This window comes from Phocoena sinus, chromosome 1 (assembly GCF_008692025.1).
Source record: "Phocoena sinus isolate mPhoSin1 chromosome 1, mPhoSin1.pri, whole genome shotgun sequence".
Lineage (NCBI taxonomy): Eukaryota > Metazoa > Chordata > Mammalia > Artiodactyla > Phocoenidae > Phocoena > Phocoena sinus.
The window spans coordinates 75359060-75384626 of NC_045763.1; the positions used below are offsets into that span (position 1 = coordinate 75359060).

Below are 25567 nucleotides of genomic sequence, written 5' to 3' on the forward strand. Positions count from 1 at the left end.
AAACTCGGGGTCCTAAGATTTGAATAGGAACATTCTTTCCTTGTTTTTTTCCCCCAACTAAGAGATGGGTTTGCTGTGTTCTTGGTGAGCCCTGTGATGGCTGGCACTTGTCATCTGCAAATATACATGACTCCTCTACTCTGGCACCAGTGCTAAGATATGTGTGTGCATAAAAACAAAAGCTATATATTTCCACCCCGAGTCTCCATAGTTGGAGCCCCTCCAGACACCATTCTGAACATGACACTCTGCTGCAGGGTACTAAAAATGGTGCTTTGCTCAAAATAAAACCTTTAAAGATCCCTTAGTAGCTATTCAGGGATGGGAATTCAATCTCAATTCTCCACCCTTTGCCCAGCTGTAGGTTCAAAATGCTTACATGAAACACTGAGAGTATGTACTTCCTGGCAAATCTGATTTTTCTTCTGCAATAGACGCATGTGCTATAGTTACCGCAAACTATATTTTTACTTAGAAAACACACAAGGTAATAATGCACCTCCAACCATAGAAAACAGATCCTCTTTTTTTATTTTATTTTATAGGTAGCTTTGGTATAAGCTTAGATAGACCCACTTATTACACAGTTTGTGAAATCTATACCTTCAAATCATACTACTCTCTATTTTAGGCCATTATATCTAAAAGCATGACTTCTCAAATCCTTTTATTACAAGTAGTTCTTGCACATAAATGTTACACCACAACAGCAAAAAAAAAATGTAAACTTCTTTTGCAAACTACATAAATACTATAATATCTGCCTTGAAGTTATTCTCATTTTAGAATCAGAAGATACTCTATATGCTTTACATAGAAAACTCTGGTCAGTAGCCTATGTATATAAATTTTTTTTTTTTCTTACTGACTTGCCTTTCATGTTGCCTACTTAGGTCTTTGAAGGAGAAAACTTTTAAATAGAACCCAGATCAAACTTCAATCCACAAGTAAAACAAGTAGTGGAAACATGTCAATAATTGTGGATAAAATATGAGGTGTGAAAATTATTCTAAATACTAAATCTGACAAGTCACCAGTGGCATGGAAGGAACTGGAAAGACTCATTTAAGCTCAAATTTGATCCTATATGCAAGGAACTCAGCCCGCATGCTAATATACTTTTTTACCCTGCTGAATGTCTGTTTTCAAACAAATCACCTCTTTCTATTTTAGAGCACAACAGGTCATTTCTACAACTGTAGTCCTAGACTGGAAAGTCTGGGTGGTCAGTGAATTTATTTCACCATCACTGTCTGTGATGTCTTTAAATACAAATTCGAAGTGTGTAAATATACAGGTGTGTATACACACGCACGCACACTGAGAGGACCACATCAAAGCCTCTTTTTCTTTTTCCTGCAAGAAGAGTTTTTAACGTTTACCTTTTTTGTTATTACTTCAAAGTAAATCTTTTTCCTCAGAATGTTCTTTCAGTTAAAAATCAAGTAAATTAATCTGGAGCCCTGACTGATTTGTTATTCTGAGATTCCTATTGAACACCTAGCTACTGGCCATGATTTGTTTGAGGAGAAAAACATCACTGCTGAAGCATTTTTTAAAATTTCAGATGCATGCAGAAAGAACTACATAGGCTTTCCAAGCAGCTACATAAGGTGGCTCAAGTAACATTTTTATTTATTTTGGCCTAAGCCCTTTAACAGCATCCTTTGGAAACACAAAGGGAATGGCTACAAGATGGTGGCAGAGCCCAGGATGCATGGCCTGGTGGGCAATGCTCCAAGGGGTTCACAGGATGTCAGGCAGGAATCCACCGTGCTGCCTTCCCTCTTTCTGTGCGTTTTCTCTAAATGCATTGTATCCTCTCTTTCCCGCCCATGCTTTTAAATGATGAAAAACAATTTTTAAAAAAATTTCCCAATGATTCATTCAGAGCTCAAATAACACTGTACGTGGGCTTAGTTGCAGACAGGTAACCATTCTGAACAGTTCTCCCAGACGAAGGCTGGGCCAGGCAGAGGGGCACTGAAGCCTAGGAGCTGCTCTTGTTGCAGACCTGGCCTCGGTTGCTATTATCCTCCATATACTGGCTGCCCCCCGTGTCGCTCTGGCTGAGGACCACGGAGGGGATGTGGGAGGGCCGCCTCTCTGGGTTCTTCTCCTGCGAGAAGCAGCAGAGCATCCTCTTCATGGTGCTGTACATGTCCTCATCCTTGTAGGAGTAGATGATGGGGTTCATGACGGAGTTAAGCAGCGCCAGCAGCAGGAACCACCTTTTCACATGCTGCACGTTGCACCACGTGCAGTTCAGGCCATCGAGCAGCAGAACCACCAGACCTGGTGTCCAGCACACGACAAAGGCCCCTGGAGGGAGAGAGAGGAAGCAACAGGCACTCAGACCTCAGGCTAATTATTTGGGTTTCTTCTCGCCCGGTCTTCGGTCAGTGGTGTCAAGGGACCTTGAGGATTTGTTCTGACAACTGCAAAGCAAACTTCCAGCCTTCCTCTGAGCATTTGAGACTGGGCTTCTTAGAAGCAAACAGACTCTTAACCACGTTCCACTTCACCTTCTTATCTGCTTACCCAGGTACCGTAATTAGGGGCTTACACTTATCTCTTACTTCTTGAGCACAACGCGGACCTTATTTCTGTTTGTTCTCCGAATCACACTAGGAGGCTGTGCAGTCATTATCCACACTCTGCAGGTGAGAAAACTGAGGCCAAATCCCAGGGTCTATGTGGGGAAGCCTCACACACTTAACCCTGCACTCTGCTGTTCTCCAAATCAGACGTTCCAAATGCTCTCCTGAAAATAAGATGCATTGCATCTATGGGAGTCTCCTAGTCTTTTTATCAACTCACCTGCTCAAAAACTGTATTCTTTACAAATCCATGTTACTGCCGAGTAAGCACTAAATTCTTTTTGACATGGTCATAGGCCATCTGCTTAATAATCTATTCTAGGCTGAGATATTTTTGTCAGAAATAAATCTTTCTCTTTCACGATGAGATATCAATGTGTATTTTATTAACACATTTATTTATTTAGCATAATGTTAGCACCAATGGCACATGAAGGGGGGTCTGTTCTGAGTCTCTACCCACATGATCATACTTAGCTTACCTCAAACTTTCTGGTATGTTTTTCCTAAAATATGAGACACATGTTCAATGTCCCTACTTAGTCATCATAACAACAGATAACAATGACAGCTAACACATCAACGCTTCCCTTTATTAACTCATAGAACCCACACTCTGAAATAGACATCATTATCATCCTCAGGAAACTGAGGCACAAGAGAAGTTCAGTAACTTGCTTACAGGCCAATAGCTTGTAAGGGACGTTGAAGTTTGAACCTAGGCAGTCTTCCTCCACAGGCTGTACACTGGGCCACTATGGGACCTGCCTCCATACTGGGACGTGGTTTCTTTCTGCCAAACTCCTTCTGATTTCTGAAGGCCCTTACTTATCCACTGAACAAAATAGTCATTGTGAGGTTTCAATGTGCCAAGAACTGTACCAGACAGTGAATGAGGTGAAGACCATGCAGTGCAGGAACAAAAGGGCTAATGGGAGAGACAGAACGAACAAGCAAGTCTGTGAACCGTATCACCAACTAGTTACTCTTCCTGGTTAGAGTCAGACCTGGACAGTATCCCTTGTGGTGCTTTCTCTTCCTTCTGAGAGATATAATAATAAGCAGGTCAAGAATTATAAAGAGGCAGTATGAGGCCGTGAAACTCCGAAAGCTATGGGGTCAGACAGCTACGCCCAGCCCCTCACCTTACACGCCGCTAGTGAGGCAAATAACTCTTCTGAGCCCTCATTCCCTTGTTTAATAAGGATAATGATCCCGACTCATGAAGTGGTTGTTAAGAGTCAGAGGTAATGAAAAGTGGTGTCTAATACCGTGTTGGGTTCACTCAGCAGTGGTTATCATGAGATGCTTTGTCAAAGACATCTGCCAAAAGTAGACATGCAGGAGTTCTCAGGGGGTTTCGCTTCCCATTTCAGAACTACAGCTCTCCAATGGCTCCCTTTTTTCTTCATCCTGTATTATTTTTGGTTTGGCTGACATATGTGAAGAAAGAAGTGAACTTAGAGATAAAATATCAGGGATTTGGGTCCTAATTCTTCACTTACTGTACAACTCTGGGAGATCCATGTCATCGGTCTAGGCTTCATCTTCCTAAACTGTAAATTGAGGATGTTAGGCAAGTTCTGGGTTTTTCAAACTGTGGGCCAAGGCACCTTAGTGAGTATGCAATCAATTTAATGAATTTGGAAAAGTTTCTTTTTATTTTTTTAATGAAAGAATGGAAATGCAAATGGAATGGAATAGCTCAGAGTATATTACACAGACCAAGAGAAGTATTGTTTCATGAAACTTTTGTTTCAGTTTTACATACTATATTTATGTGTGCATTGGTTATAAAATAAAATATTATTTTTGACTGTTGGGATTAGTCAAAAAGTTTGAAAAACACTAATTTAGATAACCTTTAAGGCTGCATCCAGCTCCATCGGTCTGTATTTCCCGTAGAAGTAACACTTTTGTTCTCTCTGCCATTTCTGAGACAGGGTTACTATGTTGTCAGGAGGGAATAACTAAACAAAGCAGACATCAAAAGCTGTAGCTACCAACTTTGATGTGAAGAGTCCTTTCTGTGTGAGATTGCAGAATTCCAAAGAAATCCTAGTGGGAGTGTTCCAAGGTTTTTGTGTGAATGGGTAGGAGGGAGAAATATTGATAAACTTTATACTTAGTTAAATACGCATGTCAAAATTTAATAGTGTATATAACTTCCAAACCAATGGAGGGGGAAGGATGCAAGTAAAGAAAAGGAAAAAAAAAAAAAAGTCTCAATGCGTAAGAAAGGAGGGAAACATAGAAAAATGGGATAAAGAAAAAATTAAGATGCTGGAAATGAATACAGATAAGTTGATCCTTGAACAACACAGGGGTTAGGGGCGCTGACCCCTGCACAGTCGAAAATCCGTATGTAACTTTACATTTGGCCCTCGTATCTATGATTCCACATCTGTAGATACAACCAACCTCAGATCAGATTATGTAGCACTGTAGCATGTATTTACTGAAAAAAATCTGCACATAAATGGACCCGCTCAGTTCAAACCCCTGTTGTTCAAGGGTCAACGGTATACTAATAAACAAAATCAATGTTAATTGTATAGCTAAAAAAGTGAATCTAAATAATTTGATGTCTAACATTATAACCATATGTGATAAAACCATGAAGAAAAGCAAGATGATTAACATGAAATTTATAATATGGCTATTTCTACAAGAGAGAGGGGGCCACCAGGATAGGGCACAAAGGAGGTTCTAAAGACACTGAAAATGTTCTATTAAATTGGGTGGCAAGTACACAGGTGTTTTAAATTTTTAATACTCTTTTAAGTGTTATTCTTTAAACTGTACATATATCTTATATAATTTTGTTTGAACGATATATTTCACACACACACATCAGAAAAAAGGAAAAAAGTAAATTGCCAATATGTTTTCCTAAAGACTGTTTTTAAAATTGGATTTTTAAAAATCATTAAAGCTTTTTTCCCTAGCATAAAACTCTAGTTTGGATTAATCAGGGGACCTAAACACTGTAAATAAATCTTCAAATTGATGCCCTGTTTGTCATAATGTGGTACTTCACATACACTTTCCTTTTGCATTGAATTTCATAAAATAATTCATTCAGTCAACACTGACACACTTTTCACTGAGCAATGGTTATACACCAGGCACTGTTGTAAGCATTTTATATGAATTAACCATTTAATCCTCATAGCAACCCTTGGAAATAGGTATATATAAATATATATATATATATATATATATATATATATATATATATATATATATATATATAAAACCCTCATTTTAAACCTGAGGAAAGTGAACCACAGAGAAATTGGTAACCTGCTCAAAGCCATGATAAGTGGAAGGGCCAGGATTTGAACAGGCAGCCTGGCCCCAGGGCTTGTGCTCCTGTTCACATGCTAGGCTGCTCAGCAGTGAGCTGCAAAGGATATTATTTCTAAAGTAAGTGATGGGGAAGGGGGGAGGGTACTTCTGACCTTTAAAGTCCCGTTCATAGAATATCATACCTGACTGTGAAACAGTATATCACAACCAAGTCATTCTCTGCTTTGCTAACAGAAAGAATTTCTGGCAAAGGAAGGAAGGGAGGGAGGAAGCGAAAACGATGAAGAAGGAAGGAAGGAAGGAAGGGAAGGGGAGGAAAGAAAGGAGAAAGAATTTCAACAAAAATACAGGTAAGAAGAGCAACAAAAATCTGCTGACCTGGGGCTTCCCTAGTGGCGCAGTGGTTAAGAATCTGCCTGCCAATGCAGGGGACAAGGGTTCGAGCCCTGGTCCGGGAAGATCCCACGTGCCGCAGAGCAACTAAGCCAGTGCAGCACAACTACTGAGCCTGCGCTCTAGAGCCCGCGGGCCACAACTTCTGAGCCCACGTGCCACAACTACGGAAGCCCGCGTGCCTAGAGCCCGCGCTCTGCAACAAAAGAAGCCACCGCAATGAGAAGCCTCTGCACCGCAACGAAGAGCAGCCCCCCCCCCCCCCCGCCGCAACTAGAGAAAGCCCGCGCGCAGCAACGAAGACCCAACACAGCCAAAAATAAATAAAATTTATTTTTTAAAAAAATCTGCTGACCTTTTCTTTACACCATTTCCAAGAACAACAAAAGGCAAGTCTCTGACAGAACAGCCGCCACACACTGCGCTGCTGATGGGTACTTCAGCGGTGCTGTCTGAAGTGATGATTGCACTCCAAGCAAGAACCCTGGGAAACTGCAGCTCCCCAACTCCTCCACCAGCGGCCAAGCTCTACCTCCAAACACATCTCAGAGCGGGGGCACAGCTTATCTAAACAGCTCATTCATTGGGGATTTTTACTCTATGTCAGCAGCAGCAGATATGAGGTCCCCAAAAACATTTAAAAGAGAAGAAAATGTCAGGAATGGTTTTGGCCTTGGGAATCTGTCTTTTTGGAGAATGTGGAAGATGTCAGAAACATACAAATGTTTCTGTCTGTCCCAGTTCTTAAAAGAGGGGCAGAGAAATAGTTCCTGAATAGTTCCTGAGAAATAGATATCAGTCAGTCCCTTATCAATTTCCAAAAAATTGTAGAGGAAAAAACTAAGATGAATGTTTTTTGAGTATTTAAACTCAATGCTCAATGCTCAGACCAAGATAGTTGGGACCAAACAAGGCTTTCAAAGAGACACATGCCAAGCCCGGATCTTCCCTCCTCCCCCCTAAATCAGGCATTAACAAGTAAAAGCAGATCTAAAGGTATCTATCTGGGAACTGATAGAAGAAATCAAGCATGTTTCTCTTGGAAAAGAAAAGGCAAAGGAAAACCACATTATGTTAACTATCCCCAAAGACCTGAAGGGCCATCACATAGAGAGAAGCATGACTTATCTTGAAGGTCACCCTGAGACAAGCAGAAAAGTACCAAAAGGCAGAATTTGAAGGTAAGACTTCTTTTTAAGAAAATGAAGCTATTAGGAGGAGGAATTTGTTGTTCGGCAGACAGAGAGCCTCCCTCGGCCAGGGTATTTACTTTGCCCAGATCATCCTGAGATGTACAAAGGGAAGAGATTTTTCCTAAATGAGAGAGAGAGGGTTAAGTGGCTTCCGAACTCTTTTCCAAGTAGAAAACTGCTAAATTCTACAAACTATGAGTTTCAACTCCCCATAAAATTCAAACAAATTCGACATATTGGTTTCCCAGACACCATTATCAGACAGTATGGCTAAAAACTGATTAAGATGAATTCTCTGAGCTACCAGTTCCCAAAGCTGGCAGGCCATCAAATTCCCAGGGGAGCTTTTTAATAATGCAGATCCCCTGGTCCTAGATCAGAGCCAATGGTCAGACTCTCTGAGGTGGTACATGGAAATCTGTAGGACTAAAAAGTTCCCTGGGTGATTATGATGCATGGCCAGTTTTACAAACCATTTCTCTATGCTGACCAAAATGGTTTAATCAAGCTGATACTGTCAGCAAAACTGTAGATTCCATACACACTTGGCAAAAAGTCATGGAAAAGAGAAAGGGGGCAGAATTCTTTAGAACAAGAAAATCATCTTCAGATCAATACCTTCAGCTTCTATTTGGAAAGAATGTTTGAGTACATCTTATGCATAAATGAAATGTACAAACACTAGCAGGGAAACTAGTCTACAGGCAAGGCATATACTGTCCTCCACTGGCCTTGGTTGGCGCTCTGGTTCGCCCTGCCAGGAATGCCTTCCTGGCTCCTAATCTAAGGTCTACTTTTCATTCTAAGCTTAGCTCCTCCACTGGACCTTTCCCATATGTCCAACCCACAGTGACCATTCCCTCCTCTCAACTCCTGTGGCATTTTCCACCTACAAGATCCACATGGCACTGGGCATATTACCTGCTTAATTCCACTCTAACATTTCCCAAGAGCTCTGGGCTGGGCAGTGTGCTTACAGCTTTACATACACCCATTGTTTAAAACTCATGGCCCTGTGAAGTTGCCACTCTTATTTTCAGTCTCACGTATGATGAATCTGAACTTCAGAACAGCTCAAGAGTTTGTCCTAGGTTTAGTCAGAAGCCAACAAATAGAAGAGTCAGAATTTGAAGCCAGGCCTGATTCCCCCACGCAAACGCTTGAGCGTTGTGCTATTCTGAGGTAGTTTTTAATAACATACGTCCTGTCTCTTGGGCCCATTGCAAGCTTCCTAAGCATGTAGGCTGTGCCTCATACCTGTCTGTGTCCTCAGAATGAAGGATAGAGCTCCATACTCAGTAGCAGAGAAGATGAGTCCATTGAACATAACTGAAGTTTATTAAGAGCCCACATGGGGCCAGGTAACGCATTAGCTGCAGCACTTGCTGATGCAAACAGTGCTGTCCTGCCCTTCGGGCACTGACAGGCAGGGGACCAGGATGTGATGATTCTGATTACTGTCCAGGAAGGTGTCAGGTGAAATGACACTCAGTTGAGCTGAAGGTCAAGAATGACTGTGCAGAGGTGAGAAATACCAATGATGTACTTGGGGAATTCCAAACAGTTTAGGATGGTTTTAACCCAGGAAGGTGACTAGGGAACTAAGATGAAGTCTGAAAGATGAACATGGGTCAGACCCGGAAGGGCCCTTTGGGCAGTTCTCAGGAGTTTGGATTTATTGCATAGATCACACCCCATAAGTCTTTTTCAACCAGGAGTTCATCAGGTGAATGCCCTCAGGTATCCATGGTATGTAATGAATTAACCTCTCTCCCAAGCACCTAGAATGGTATGAGTCATACACCATCATGGGAGGATTAAGAAAATATTTCTAGGTTCCACGGTTCACAAAGGAAACCTAATGAGAAAGGTTAAGAGCTGAGGTTTTTCAGGTTCAGTTGCAACTCATCAGTGGCTTGTGAAATCAGTTTAGTAGGCTGCAACCAGCTTTTCTCTAAAAAATAAAATAGAACAGAAAACATCAGGATACATCAAGTATAGTAATGGTATGTTTCATGAAACTTGTTTCAATTACACACAAAAATATGTGTATGTATTGGGCCATGATAGAGAATGTACATTATTTCTCACTGTGGGGTCCTGATTAAAAAATAAAAATTGAGGGCTTCCCTGGTGGCACAGTGGTTGAGAGTCCGCCTGCCGATGCAGGGGATACGGGTTCGTGCCCCGGTCCGGGAAGATCCCACATGCTGCGGAGCGGCTGGGCCTGTGAGCCATGGCCGCTGAGCTTGCGCGTCCGGAGCCTGTGCTCCGCAACGGGAGAGGCCGCAACAGTGAGAGGCCCGCATACTGAAAAAAAAAAAAAAAAAATTGAAACCTACTTCTATAGATCATTATTATTTTTTTTAAGTAGAGGATGACTCCCCAAAGAAAATCTCTTGTTAAACTTCAATATCAGAGCTGCTCTGACTAAAGAAGGAGATGGTGGGGGGAGTTGACTAAAGATCTTCCTGGAGAATTCACTCCCATCTTCACACTACAGTGCTCCCCCCACCCCCCCACCCCCACATACATACACTGAGGCACCTCTGAGGAACCCCTGCGAACCTCGCTGACCTAGGTTTGAAAATGACCGCTGTAGAATGGTAGTTCTTTGAAGATTTTTAGTCAAGAGCATGGATAAGTCTTATATTTTAAAGCAAAGCTGTGTCTGAGTGCTCAGGATGGAATGGAGGTATGTGACGCTCCCCCTGCATCACAATCACCTGGGCTGACTGCTTGAAATTCAGATTTCTGTGTCCCACCCAGACCTACCAAATGAGAAACTGATGTAGGTATGATCTGGGTATCTCCGGTTTTAACGAGCTTCCTGGGGAACGCTTTAGTAGGGTGAAGTATAGGACCACTGACCTAGGCATGGAGACTCCTCTGAAGACCAGCTAAAATTCAGGTGGAAAGTCTAAGGATCTGATGGAGTTGGTGAGATGTAGCCAGGTCAGCAAGGTGGTAAGGAGGAAAACCTGTAAGACTTGATGTATAAACAACTGGATCCAGGAAGTGAGGGAGAGGAAAGAATCCAGGATGACTGAGTAGTGGGATTCTGATAACCAAGTGGGAGAGAGAGGAGGGACAGGCTTAGAAGGAAGAGATGGTGATTCAGTTTTAGGCACTGGGCACTTAGAATATCTGTGGCTCCTCCAGGCATAGAAGAGTAGAAGGCAGCCAGAAATGTGGGTCAGAACTCTGAGAGCTCCAAATTGAAATGTTAACTTGGGAGTCATCGGCAGTAGGTGGAACTGAAGCCATATGTTCTTTCATTAATAAATACTTACTAGGCAACCACCTGCCATGTGTCAGCCACTAAGAGTGAATGTCTTCCAGATGATTACATTTGAATAACAAATATAACATCCTTCTAGTGCCACGTGACAGGTCAGTTATGTTGATAAGGAGCAATTGGGTTTTTTTTTATTTTAATGATATTCTATGTTCTTTCAGTACCTGTTTAAGAGACTCACTAATAGTCCAATTAGATTACCACTGAGCTTTCCTCTAGTAATTCAACTAGTTTCAGTGCTGTACTCAAAAACCAGTATCATGAATTCAATACAAGTTTCTAAAGTCTAGTGAATCATACACTAGAATATTCAATTAAGTACTGAAATGATATTTAATGACTGCAATTTAAGGTAATCAGAAACATCAAGTTAAGGAATGTCTAACACTTTAGAAGAGACGATTACAACTGAAAATATTGGTGACAAGTGAAATCAAAAATCTTTCAAACTCCCTAGTCAATATTAGGCTGAAATAATCTACAACCACCATCTCCCTTATTTGGAAGTTTTTAAAATATTTCAAACAATACTCTGGTTAACACCTCATGGCTACATTATATGAAAGAAGATATACACATTATAGGAAAGAACACCAGTCCATATGGGAGAAGGGCCCCTCACTGCAATATATTTAAGATAGTTCTTGGGGTTTAGGTGACAGACAAGATGTATAGAAGATTCAGACCTCAAGTTGTATGACTCCTGTTCTTTAGGACTCATACTTTTCTATTCCATCTAGTTAGCCTTATTTTCCTCTGTTTAAAAATTCACACATACAATTAAAAAGAAAACTTGACACGTGAGCGGCACATAAATAAAACATCCATAGTGATAAAAGCAATCACTCACACAGAATAGTCTCACTTTGGCACACGGGCTACTCATTTCATCAAACAAGAGGATATATTTTAAATATGTTCACTCTGTTATTCTTTGTTTTTAATCCAGGAAAAAAACAGCAGGGCACCAGCAATAATGCTAACCTACTAAGCCACAGGGCTGTCTGTTTTACTAAAATAGAAAATTACAACTCTACATAAAAGTCAGGCTAGGAACCTCATCCTATGGAAGCTCTCTTCTTATTTGAAAAGAATTTTAAAAGTAAAATTTTAAAGTTAATAGCTATTCTTGGTTAGAAGTATTACAATGTGTAAGTTACATATTAATAGAATACTCAAGTGAAAGTGCTCTTATGATAATAAAGAATTTATTCAATAATTTAAAAATAACACCTCCAGATGTGGTTTGCATTCAAATTCATACTCATTTACCCACAGTGTTTTAGAAGTCCAATAATTCAGAAAATAGATTGTCACATATGTGAAAGGAATGAAAATATATACCTTGAGTAAACCTGACTTATTTTTACTGCAGAAAACAAGAAACACTGAGAAACTTCAAATAGATGATGAGCAGTTAAGCATTCCACAAATGATTCATTTAACACAGTTGTTACTACTGCTGTATCTTTTGACTCTAACAACTGCTTTTAGACACTTGTTTCAAATTTGTGGCCAGCTTTGGAAAGTTGAAATTCTTTGCTGCCAAGGAGTTATGAGATAAAATTTAAAGCAGAGGCGTACTAGCTAGAACCACAGCCTAGACCTAATTGTAGTGTCTAACTCAGGGCTACAGCTGGAAATCATAAACTGCAATAGTAAGAAAACATCACCTCCACCTCCAGATTCCTCTTTAAGCACCGTATGCGTGGACCTACAGTACCTCAGTACCTCACTATTATATCAAGGGCTCTACAGCATCTAAGAAAAGGTGTGAGGTCAGCAGCTATTTGCCTGGTGTAATCTTAAAGACTGACAGATCCCAGCTAGCCTGCCCAAGGATCTGAACTTCTTTCTGCTGGAGTCACTCCTTTGAATTAGGAAGGCCTGCACCTTACCTAGACATGAACATATTAAGCTGTAGGCATGTAATAATCTACATATCACATAAGCTGTCATCAGCACGGAGCAGGGTTGTGAGGCAATGCAAAAGGGATATCTTTGATGGGGTTGAAAATTTTGAAAAGGGTTGCAGCATGGGACAATGTACAGGGGAGCTGACCTGATAAGGAGACAAGATTCTAGACACCCAGATGGCACAAAATACCATCTTGAGCTCAGAGGAAGGGAACAGGATGTAGGAGACTTGACTTAGAGAGAGTTGGGCCTGACGGTATGGTATAGCTCAGGAAGTACAAAGTCCTGACTCAGGGCTACCCCTTTCCGTCCTACTCCCATGGCCGCCATCATTAATCCACCATGCGCTTCTGAGCCCAAATATGGCCTGGAAGCCCTCACAGCACAGTGCTCAGCCTCTAGCAATCAGCTGGAATTTGCCCTTGAGATGACATCCACTTACCATCCCTATTACGGTAAAAAAAGAAAAAAAAAAAGAGCATAGGCTAAAGATCAAGCAGACCCAGAGTTGAAATCCTGGTTTATGCCCACAGGCAAATCAGTTCACCTTCCTGAGCCTCCCTCCACTTCTTACCTATGGAATGAGCATGAAGGATACTGACCTGACAGGATTTTTTGGGAGATTTACTGCGATAATGGGTGGAGAGTGCCTAACACAGAAGACACTCAGAAAATGTTCATCGTGACTGCCCAGATGGTGTCGGACACTTCCCCTGCTGTGCTTCCTCAGGCAATTTATGAACACATCTGGTGTGTTGCTGTCGTGTGAAAGCTTGCTGAAGTGTGAAAGCTTTGGTCGCTGTCGTAGGCCCACACCTGTGTGTACGCGTGCGCGCACACACACACACACACACACGTACACAATTACACTCTATCCTATTCTGGCTACCCTGCTACACTGACATCCTCAGAGGAGATCCCTTTTGCACCTTCTTCAGCTTGGGATACACAGTGCTTGGCCATGTGCCATACATATAATAGGTACTTAATAGAAGCTTATTAAATGAAGAAGTAAGGGATCTTGATTCAAATCCAGACCTTGGACTAGAGTAATTTGAAAATGTCATTCTACGTCTCTGCCTCCAATTTCTCCATCTGTATATTAAGGGATCTGGACCATAATGACCTGTACGTTTCCTTCTGGCTCCTACACTGGCTGATTCTGAGTTTCACCTACAGCTTCCTTCTCCACATGTAGATGTGCAGATGGTCTGCTGTAAATCCACCCCACTAGTTCTGAAGTAGCCAGCTTCTCCAATAACTCATTTTGCGTTTGTTATGCTTTCCGCTACCAAGTGAGGAAAAAAAAGAATCCAAGTGACAAACATCTACAGTTTCAACTTGCCAGGTGTATGAATCAGAGCGCCATTCAGAATCTGTCAAAACACCTTTAACTTGCTACTTTTGATCACATGTAACTTGTCCCTAAGCTTGTTGGAATTGGTATTTACCATAATTTGCTTTAAAGGAATGTAATGTGACACCGTCTTCGTTTTCTAAAGACTTTTTTCAGTTTACTTTGTAATTTAGAAAGCAAGGCTAGTCAGAGCACAGTGCTCAAATCCCAAGAATATGGCAATAATTACTGATTAACCTTTTAATTAGCAATACAGCGATGCTAGAGGTGCAAACATAGCCTTGTTTTCTAATTTTCTTTATTTCTCAACTCCTTAGCTGCCCTGCTGCCACCCTCCCCAACCCCCAGCCATGTCCTATTCATCCCAGATGCTCTCCTTTATCTACTTTGCTTCATTTTCTCTTTTTCTTCAGGAATTGTGCTTGTATCCTATTTGTGATATAAGCATTGCTATCCCAGGACTGCATGCATCAACCAAGGAAAATTCATTGAGCCCCAAGAGGTGCCAATAATTGTGTCAATTACCCAGGACACAGGTAAATAAGGTGAGACATACTAGCTCTTTCCCAGTTCCTGATTTCACTGGCTCCTTCTCATAGTTTAGCTCCAGGTATACCCTTTGGAGAGCTTTTCCTTTGTGCCATATAAAGTAGCCCAGCCCAGCCATTCCCTAAAATATTATTCTGTTTGATTTCTTTATATCACTCTCTGCACCTACCTTGTTTATTTGTTGACTGGTTGGTTGCTTCATTTACTAATTGCCCATCATCCCAGTTGGACAGAAAACATGAAAATGAGGACTTTGCCCATTTAACTCACCTACAAACACCTTTCTTGTATACAGCCCTTCTAGTTCCCTTCTGGAGGTTCTGATTCCAGGAGCCTGGAGTGGGGCCCAAGAATCTGAATGTTTAACAGATGCCCCAAGGGAGTCTCATGCTCAGGGTGAATGTGTGAAGTGCTGGAGTTTATACAAACCTAGGTCTTAAAGTTTGATGACCATATCTGCTTACATCCCACTTAGGGATCCTTCCACTGAAAAGGAAAAGTCTTCGATTTGGCTATACTCTGTGCACTCCTCTGTGAAATGTAATTTGGTGACAGTGAATGGTGTAGGTCTACAGGAATTTAAGAAAAGCCATTCTCCATCAGGTTCATATTCAAGAAAAAGAAAATTATTGGTAAAGCACAACCTGCTTAATAACTTAATGAACAAACTATGTAATCAGAAAAAGAAAAAAAAACATTATTTGGAAGCATATTCTCAGTTTGCATTGAACAAACTTTCAAAGCTTGATAGAAGGAATATGAGGGAATGGGTGGCTTAAGTATACAGTAAGGATGAAAGGATAAGAAAGCAAAGTAAGGTTGGAGGACATAAATAGAATATGTATAACAGATAACAGTGAAAGAGACTATGGACACTGCAAACAAGGAGTGCCAGGGGTACACTTGCCAGGAGTGCCAAGTACAAGGAGATGCCAACAAAGTATCCTGTAAGAACCTGGAAATGAGAGGAAAAAGGTGTTTTTTTTAAGTTCAGCCCTATACCAAAGTCATCTTAAAGAGACATTATAGTTCCCAGACCTGCAACACCTTTTCTGAAATCTGACTGAAAGGCACTAACATCTCAGAAGAAAGAATGTCATCAGAGCCAGGGATGTCTAGAACAACTGTATGTAATTGAGAGGGAGAAGAGTTCTTGGTCAAGGTCAGCCTTTCTCATGGCTGGGATGTCTCTATTTTCCGATTCTGTACAAAAAAACATCCAATGGTAACTTGATTTGCCAGGTATTGAGTATCTAAACCTCTTGGTAATTTTATTTCCTCCATCCAAATAAATACGATGGCATTCTAGTTAATCACACACACACACACACACACCCAATCCAGAGAGAGGGCAGGCCAAAGGGAGGAAGGAAGGAGGCAAACCGGTTGTGGTGCCATGCTTGATTCACATTCTCCCCTCTGCCACCTGATGGCCTGATGGTCTCCTCTTCCTCATTTGAAAGCAGCTCCCTTGTTACCTCCTATGTGCAGCTTTCCTCAGACACTCCTCCCAGGCTGAGCCAAGTGTCCCCATCCCACATTTCCATAGGCTCTCCACATACTTACTGTCAAATCAGACACCATTAGTGGATTATCCCTCCATCCGGCCAGCTGGGTTGAGAGCACCTGAAGGGCAGAGATGCTGCCATACTCACCTTGGATTCCTGACACCTGATTGGGGCTGGATGCTTAGTAGTTGCTCAGTTTCCAAGGAAGCAGGAAAGGAAAGCTGAAATGTCCCTAACCTACTGACCACACACATGACATATAAATATACCAATACCTTTGAGATCAGGCACTGTACTTGGTGCTGTAATACCAGTAAGCTCGGACAACCCCCCGTGCATTTTCCTCTCAGAGAAACTATAAACCATGTTATCATAGGTACCTGGAAAACCAAGGACTCCTCTTCTGATTTGGGATGGTTTATTATAATCTAGAACAGAAGAGTCTGAGGTTCTTCTTACAGTCCAAGTGTTTCCACATTTGGGTTAATCAAACACATTTAAGCCCTATTATATCATAGCTTGAAAGAACTCTGTGTTTAAAAGGTTACTTTTACTATCCTATTAATCAAGTGATATTAATAAGTCAAAATGTGTAAATGACAATAAATAGTTTATACATTGTTAATCAGTGAAGACGAAACATCCAAATCACATAAATATAGATGCTGAGAAAGATTGTTCAAAGTTTAAAGGAGTCTATCTTTGAACTAGAGACTATCTATTTACCTTGGTCCGGGATATTGGGTACATCAAATACCCTAAGTTCAATAAAGGGCAAATAAATAACGTCTGAGATACTGTCTCACTGAAACTGTGGAACTAAAGACATCGTGCTACTCAAATAACAGAAAGCTCATCTTCTTATCCTTTAGCCCCTCCCCCACAGGAAAACATTAAACCCTTCCTCTTTCAACATATACCTTTTTATTTTCCTGAAGCAAATGTGTTTATTATTGGGTACAATGAGTAATTTGATCTTTTAACCTAATGATATACATACACTGAAGGATTTACTAGTTAGGTAAACTCGGGTCATTTACTTAAACTTGCTAAGCCTTGTTTCCTCATCTGTAAAACAGACACTAAAATTCCCCTCGTGGGGTTGGTGAGGCCCAGATGGGAGAATAGATATAAGGCATTTCAGTGCAGCATTTAGCACAAAGACATCATCGTGATCAGCATCTCTTATGTGTATTCCTTTTGTGATCTGATATTTGTAAAACCTAAAACAGCATTGGTCATAGGAGCATGTTAACAGTTCGGCCCCTAGCGCCAAACTACTGGGCTCAAATCCCAGAGGTACACTTGCTTTGGGGTACCCTCGGGTGATTCTTATTTAACCTATTTAACCCACCTGTACCTCAGTTACCTTATCTGTAACATGGAGATAATAAGGACGCCCACCTCCTGGGATTGCTGTAAGGGCTACATCACTGATTATACATAAAATACCCAGATCATTGCTCAGCACTGAGTGAGACATGATGTGTTAGTCATTCTTGCTGTTGACCCTGCTTTCCAGATTTAAAGATGGTCAGAATCAAACTCCAGAGTGGGAAGATGCGGAAAAATACTAAGAAACTAGAGTTATTTGAGATGCAGTAACTAGCTGCTATCTCCTAAGTAATCCCATAGGGATAATGATTTTTTTCAATATATTTAGTCTTTATTTTTTAAAATTAAGTCTTTTAGAACATAGCTGTATAGGAGGAACTAAGTGAAAAGACCTGAGCGACAGAAGTAGCCTGTGGAGTCCCATCCATTCAGCACATCTCTGTTACAGCACTAGCAATGCTGCAAATATTTTTCATTTTCATGCCTGTTTTCTCTACTAGACCCTATGTACCTCAAGGATTACGACTAGATACAGCCAATTTACTTTTGCATTCCCAGTTCTTAGCAGAATGCCTGACATAAAGCAGACACTTAACCAATACTTATTAATGAGTGAGTGATCAAATGAGTGAATTGAAGAATGGTCTAAAGATACATGTAGATATTTGTCCAAGTACAAGAAGATCTTTTCATCCTATCAGAGCAGAATCTGACTCTTGCATCACCAGGTAGGAGCCAACAGCAAATGAGAAGATAAATGAACAGGAGTGACGTCTATACCCTGGAACCTCAATTTCACAGAACCTAGTTTTCACCGTGTGGAGGTTTTATTATGAATCCTCTCATTTGCTTGGCAATTCTAATTAGCCCAGCCAGAGCTAATGTACTGCATGAGGCCTTTGGCAAGATTGTTTTGCTTTATGTAGATGATATACACCCAACCAACTAAAGTATTTAATGCTTGCTCCCAGTTCAAATAAGATCAGGTCGTCTTCCCATACCTGCACAAAAATGTTATCAATAAATCTAACAAACATTTTTTATAGAGTCATAGACTCTGAGATTCACAAGCGTTCTTACAGTTTGTCCATCTATCCTCCCACGTTGTGTAAGAATCCCTAAGTAGCACTACACATGAGAGTCATCTATCAGTTACCCAGCACCTCCAGCAAGGGGAAGCCCACCCGTATCACTAGGCAGCCAGCTCCATTGGAGAACAGCTCTAATTTTCACAAAATTCTTCTGATAATGAGTTAAAATATTCTTTCTCTAATTTCTACCCCTTAATCCTTGCTTTAACTTCCAAACTTCTAAAATATAATTCCTTTGTTTGAACACATAATGTTTTAAAATAACTGTTATGTCCTCATTTCTTCTCTTCTTTGGTGACAATTCCAGTTCCTTCATCTGTTCTGGATCCTTTCAAACCCCAGTCACTCTCCAGTAGGTACTGACTACACTGACAATATTCCTCTCAAAATGCGATGTCCAGATCTGGCCCTACGGTACCACTGTGGACGTCCTTGTATCCAGAGAAAGCAGCACACTTTCTTTCCTAAGCATAGATCCTTCATATTCCATGAACATGCCTATGACCACACTCCCCTTTGGGACAGTCGTACAGTGTGATGTCCTCGACACGACAGCACTTCTGGTCAGTAAAAACTCTTAGTTCGTGCTTCCCTGGTGGCACAGTGGTTGAGAGTCCGCCTGCCGATGCAGGGGACATGGGTACATGCCCTGGTCCGGGAAGATCCCACACGTTGCGGAGCGTCTAGGCCTGTGAGCCATGGCCGCTGAGCCTGTGCATCCGGAGCCTGTGCTCCACAACGGAAGAGGCCACAACAGTGAGAGGCCCGCGTACCGCAAAAAAAAAAAAAAAAAAAAAAAAAAAAAACCCTTAGTTCTTTTTTTTCCCCCAAACGTATATACATATATTGTTTTTAAGATCTTACTTATGTTTTGGTTGTATAACTGCAGTGTGTGTGTGTGTGTGTGTGTGTGCGTGTGCACGTGTGTGTGTGTGTGTTTTGTCTAAACCTAACGACCATATCTATTCTTATAAAGTGCTGTTCTCGCTTGCTTTGGCAGATCATTCTACTCTGTTGACAGCTGTTTGAATAGGAACCTCCTACCTAACATATTAGCTATTCTTCTCTCTTTTTGCTACCTACATATTTTGACACCTGCAAGTAATGTTTCTTCCATCTTCTCTAAGTCGTTGCTGCTTTGCTGGGGAAATACAGACCAAGCGCAGAGTTCTCTGGCATCCTTGAGATTCTTGCTAGGTTGACATCAAGCCTGTCCCTAATCACCAGGGCTCAGGGGTACCTGTTCAGGTACTGGTGAATCTTCTGACTATTCTATCATCCTGCCCACGGTTCCTCTTGATCACCAGAATACGACGTCCAATTAACAAAGGGCTTCTTGACATCCACATATACATACTATCTATAGCATGCTCTTATCTACTCTCCTAGCAACCTTATCACAAATTATAAACTGAGCTAATCCGTTATTTAATTTATGTGGTGTTTTACGAGCACCACTTCTTATTTTTTTAGTTAAAAATCTATTCTACAATTTTGCTGAGCATGTAAGACTCTTCATCAAACATTAAAGTAGTTAGTTATGCAATATGAATTCATGACTTATCTTCTGACTTCATACAAAACTGCTCATCTTTGTAAAATACTCAAAGATCTTGTAAAGGTGGTCAGAAAATGAAATTTAAAATTTTAAAGTTCAAAACTGTTGTTTTTCCCACGTATACACCGCATCCTAGGGAAGAAGAATAACATTTCATTTACAGTCAGCCATAATTGCTCATTTGGGACTTTATTTAGAAAATTAGAACAAAATCTTAAAACCACAGGTCTCAAAATAAACAGTCATTTCTGTGCTTTCTAATTGCTTCACTTCATAGGTGAGGAAACTGAGACACAGAGGGGTTAGTAAATCTTACTAGCGAACCATACAATTAAGGCTGATCTATTTAACAAATTAAAAGCCCTATATTCTTAAGAAAAAAAAATAATTCTATCCCTGAAAGAAAAACATTTACTTTATCACTTATTTATTTAAAAACTCCCTTGATATGAACATAGCACTTTAGTTAAAGAAAGACAGAAACTTCCCCCAGGTTGACTCTACATGGTCAGCAGATACGCTTTCCTGCAGGTTCTGAGCTAGGTTGGGGCCAGTTAGGAGAATCTGGGGTCCTTTCCTATTCTAGAAAAAACCCAAGTGACATCCACTCTGACTGAATTAACAGAAGGTATATGAAATGCCAAACTTAGGCAGGAGTTTCTCATCATAAAACATGGAAATTTGGTATATATACATATATATATATGACACACAAATACTGTTCATATCAGTTTGTTGCCACTGAAAAGAAAGGCTGAAATCCAATGGAGGTAACAAGATACAGAAACAGGAGGGTAGTGAGGCTGGGGAGAGATATGTTCTTATTGGCACAAAAACTAGGGTGAAAACAATCTTATTCGGAGCTGGAAGAAAAATGGTGTGACTCAGGAACGGTATCCTTACCATACATGTAATTCAGTATTATCACATCTGCTTGTGAAATATCCTCCAGGGATGGTTGAACTAGATGGCCTTTGAGATCCCTCCTGGCATAATAGCATGTGATTTTAAAATTCCCCCTAGAACACCAATGCTCTGTAAAACACAGGTCTAACATGTATTGGGGCATAAAGAGCATGAGGCCAACTCCTTGAGAAACAAGTCGCATTCATCTCCTGCTAGGGCAGGCTCTGGAGGCTAGGGGGCCAGTGGGGATCCTCAGAGCAAAAGGTGTCTGAGGGTGAGGATCACTGTGGCCAACAGTCTGGTTATTAGCCTCTCTGTACAAATGTTAAGAAATCTGTGCCACCCTGTATTGTTGCCGGATCCATCGTGGATTCTTTTATAGGTCATCCTCTTTCACTGTGTACTCTACCATCTCTCATGGTTCCTTTCTCAATGCTACCAGAAACTGCACTCATATATGGGTTACATGCCATGAGTTCCAGGCAATAGGACCACTGTCCACTCAGTTGTCCAGGCCAGAATTTGGGTGTCATCCCAAAGGACTTTTCCCTTCTCCCACCTTCGCATGCAAACAATCACCAAGTACTGTCAGTTCTACCTCATTAATATCTCTCTAATGCGTTTGTTTCTTTCCAACCATCCTATGCTTCCCTTAGGTCAGATCACCATCATCCCAAGCCTGCGTTAATTTAATAGCTTTCCAAATGGCCTTCCTGCCTCTACATTCTGCAAAGTGTGGTCAGAGATCTCTATATGAGTCAAGTCTGACAAAGCTGCCTCCTTGTTTAGGACATCTTCAGGACAAGTCCAAGGTCTACAGCCTGACCAGCAGGTCCCTGATGACCTCTCCCTGACTGATCCACCAGCCTCCTTGCTCCCCTCACCCCTTGTTCCTCCCTTCTGTGTTACTGGCAGTGCCCTGAACAGGCCATGTCGTCTTTCGTTTCTGGGTCTCTGTCCCTGCAGCTCCCTCTGCTTCCAACACACTTTAAAGATCCATGGGCCAGTTCCTCACACAACTCCACAGCTTCCAGTGTTCAGTTTAATAAAAACAGTAGCTTCCACTTAATAGGAGTGGTTCTGTTCAAGGCATTTTTATGCATCCAGTCATTGAGTCCTCTCAACAACCCTTTGAGGTAGGGATTATCGTGTTCCCCTTTTAGAGATGAGATCCCATGATCTCTCAAAGGTGGGTTATGTGCCTCTTCTAAGCGCTCCCAGAGCCCCCTGTGTTTATCATAAAACTTACAATTATCAATTTCCCCAATCTTCTGCACCACAGACTGCAGGTCCCGAAGGAAAGACATGTCTGATTTTTGGTGGTCTCCTAGATGAAGCTCGGTGAATGACTGCTGAATTAATAAGTGATGACAGAGCTTGGCGATATGGTGCAGGGTTAGGAGCACATGCCAGGAGCAATCTGCATTCAGATCTCAGCTCTTCCAATGACTAACTGTGTAACCTTGAGCAAGTTACTTAACTTCTCTGCCTAGAATGGGGATAATGATAATACACAGTTCAGGTAAGAGTTAAATAAGTTGATAGCTGTAGAGTGCTTAGATGAATTCCTGGAACACAGAAGAACTATACAAGTGTTTGCTATTATTAGCATTCACGTTAAGGAAGAAATTAAAAGCACTTGTAAAATGGAATGAATATCATTAGTTCAACTTTACAGGCAAGAGAAAGATAAAGTGACAAACCTCAAAAGTATGCTCGTCTTAGAATTAAACATCACTGCCCAAATACTTGTTACAAAGCATCAAGGAAACAGCTTAAGGATGGATTCCTTACAAAATAATCTCATCAGTAGACTTTTTAAAAAACAACAAAAACAACTAACTAACAAAAAGAGCAGATGAATAAGTCGGCTCTAACCAACTCTAAAGAGGAAATGATCTAGAAGTTTCAGAGCACACCACTTACTTACATAAAAGATAAACTCCTACATATGAGGAACAAATTTATAAGAAAGCTTTTGGGAAATGTTCCCTAAGACTAACTTAGGAATAGGACAAGCTCAGATTTGTGAGAATCGTTAGGACCAAAGAAATTCCATTTTACGGGGAAATTTTCCTGAACAATTTACTCACTGACAGTGAAAAAACCTTAATCCTCAGATCTCAACAGGGATTTAATTGTTTGCTCTTAAAAACAAAGCAGATGTCTTATTAAAACAATAATTTGATCTAAGAAAAGATATAACCAAAGGAATAGACACTGTGCCAGGATTTTGTGGAGTAACTGAGTATTGCATCCCTTGTTAGGGACAGTGTCTTTGCTTAGAGAATACTGGAATGGAGACCCCATTTGCTGAAACAGTGGCTGGTTTTCACCAAAAGAGACACATAAATAGAGAAAAGTTTCATTCAGAGTAGACCCTCTGCTGAGCAATCCAAAGCCTTGGTCCTCATGTCCGTGACCCATTTAAATACTCACTGGAATTTCCCTGTGAAGAAACAGCAGAACTTTTACTATAAACGTTATCCTTTAGTTCTCAACAATGATCCATTCTTTGCCAATGTTTGGCAATGAAAATAATACAGTATTCACTGAGGTTCCTATCTTTTCTTTCTAGATCCCAAGTCAAAAATGAATTCCTGAAACTCCATTTCCCATTTTTGTGATGGAGATTAAATCCTATTTAAAATGTAGCATAATCATGAAATTCTTTATTTGCCTGAGAGGTTTAGAAGAACAACCAATGGTGCCTTAGGACAGATAATGTTTGTTTTATTCATTAATTTAATAAAAAATTTTTGTAACAATAAAACCCCACTACAACTAAAAATCTGGAGAGTCCTTAGATTTCACTGAAGTGGAGTTTGTCCTTTAGTGGTAAAGAAAAATGGAAGACCCCTCCCTCTCCGCATAAGATTCTAGGAAATTCTCAGTGGCTCTTCTGTCATTCTCCGAGTACCCACCTCTACACTTTCAAGTTATGCAGTGTGTAGGGCATCATGTTTTGGGATTAAAATGGACACCTACAAGTCAAAGATTCCCTCTTCTCTGGTGACTGCATACCCCTCTTAATCTCTCTGTTTGCGTCTCAGATCTGTAGTAATTAAGTATCACATCCCTTATCCCTCTCTGTCTCTGTCTCTCTCTGTCATTCTCTCTTTCTCGCTCTCCTTCACACACTCCATCCACATGGTTACACAGGTGAGGTTCCTGGCATACCTGATTCTACTCCTGACCAAAATTGGTTCCTTTGAAACACCTGACTCAGACTGGACCAATCAAAATCCCATCCACACACCCCAGCTTCTGGCCAGATGTGAATGGTCTAAGGTTTAGCATCTGATTTCAGGCTGGGCCAGTTGAGTCCCATCCCAGAGAATATGTCAATAGGAGAGAGAGACCTTGATATACACACACAGGAGCTACTGGCTGCTATATTTTGCACAATCTAGATAGAAGTAGCTGAACAATAAAAAGCAGTTTGCAGAAGGAGATAAGAATAAAATAAGCACATAGGAGAAACTCAGATGAAAAGGGAATAGAATTTCCTGAAGAACACAGGGCTTTCCAAGACTTGGTTCCAGGCCATTCCTTAGGTCTGGTGACCTACACATTCTTGGTTCTATGGCACTGCTGTTCCTCTCTTTTTCACTTCAGCTGACATGAGTTGGTCCCTGTTTTTGCAATTAAGAGGATAGTTAATAAATGAATGGAACTCTAAATTTAAGCATAGGGCCAGAAACTGAAATATATAGTTTCTTCCAGATATTTCATAACCACCACAATCAGATCAATCATTCGCTGTAATTTTGGAGTCGCAGACAAAAGGAGTTCAGTCATTGGTCAAGAGCCAAAAAGTTCCCAAAGAGTTTGGGATGGGGGGAACATACTGTATGGCCACACAACTGGTTTTAATGATGCAAATAAACTTGCAGAAATTATTTTCCTACATTTCCTTTAGCTTCATAAGTTAGAGCTTTGAAGAGATGTAGTAAAGAAATGCACTTAAGTAGATTAGTTTTCATTTCTATAAAATGCAAGGTATTCGTGCAGATTTTAAACCTCATCAGTCTGTTTATTCATAGCACTCTTACAAACTTGTCATTTAAAAAAATTATCTGTTAAAGCACTTCTGAGTAAGCACATTTTTTCTTCATGCAGGTAAATGAGGGTAGACTTGGGAGTTCCTTTTAGAAGTAGAAGATAATAATAACAGTCCTATGTTTGAATTTCAAGTTCAGTATCACATTTGGCATGAATATCAAAATCTTCCAGCGGTGCTGCTTTGTTCACAGGGAGGTTTTTCTTGTTTGAGCCTTCTTAAGTAAGACTCTTGGAGAAGGACAAAGAAAAATAAAAAAAAGATTCGCCACATGTTGAGACACAGAGGAGCTGGTACGCAGGCAACAGAAACCATCCAATATGCAAGGCCTTGGCCTCTATAAGCCTTATGGCCAGGCAGCTTCATGCTTTCCTTAAAAGATGAGCTCTAAAAGGAGGGGACCACGTGCTGACGAGGAAGTAAACTCCTGTCTCAGTCTTCACATCACTAAAAGGAACTCAAGCCTAGAGTGTGTGTCAGGGATGAG

The 25567-nt window shown here is 40.9% G+C and overlaps 1 protein-coding gene across 1 annotated transcript in view; it reads right to left on the reverse strand.

Moving 5' to 3' along the window:
- Positions 1–1979: 1979 nt before the first annotated feature.
- The window catches only part of LPAR3 (lysophosphatidic acid receptor 3), a 45983-nt gene continuing 22395 nt past the window's right edge, over positions 1980–25567 (reverse strand). Inside the window, exon 2 of the mRNA XM_032604210.1 lies at positions 1980–2322. Coding sequence (XP_032460101.1) covers positions 1991–2322 — 332 coding nt within the window. The 3' untranslated portion in view covers positions 1980–1990. The remainder of the gene's footprint in view (positions 2323–25567) is intronic.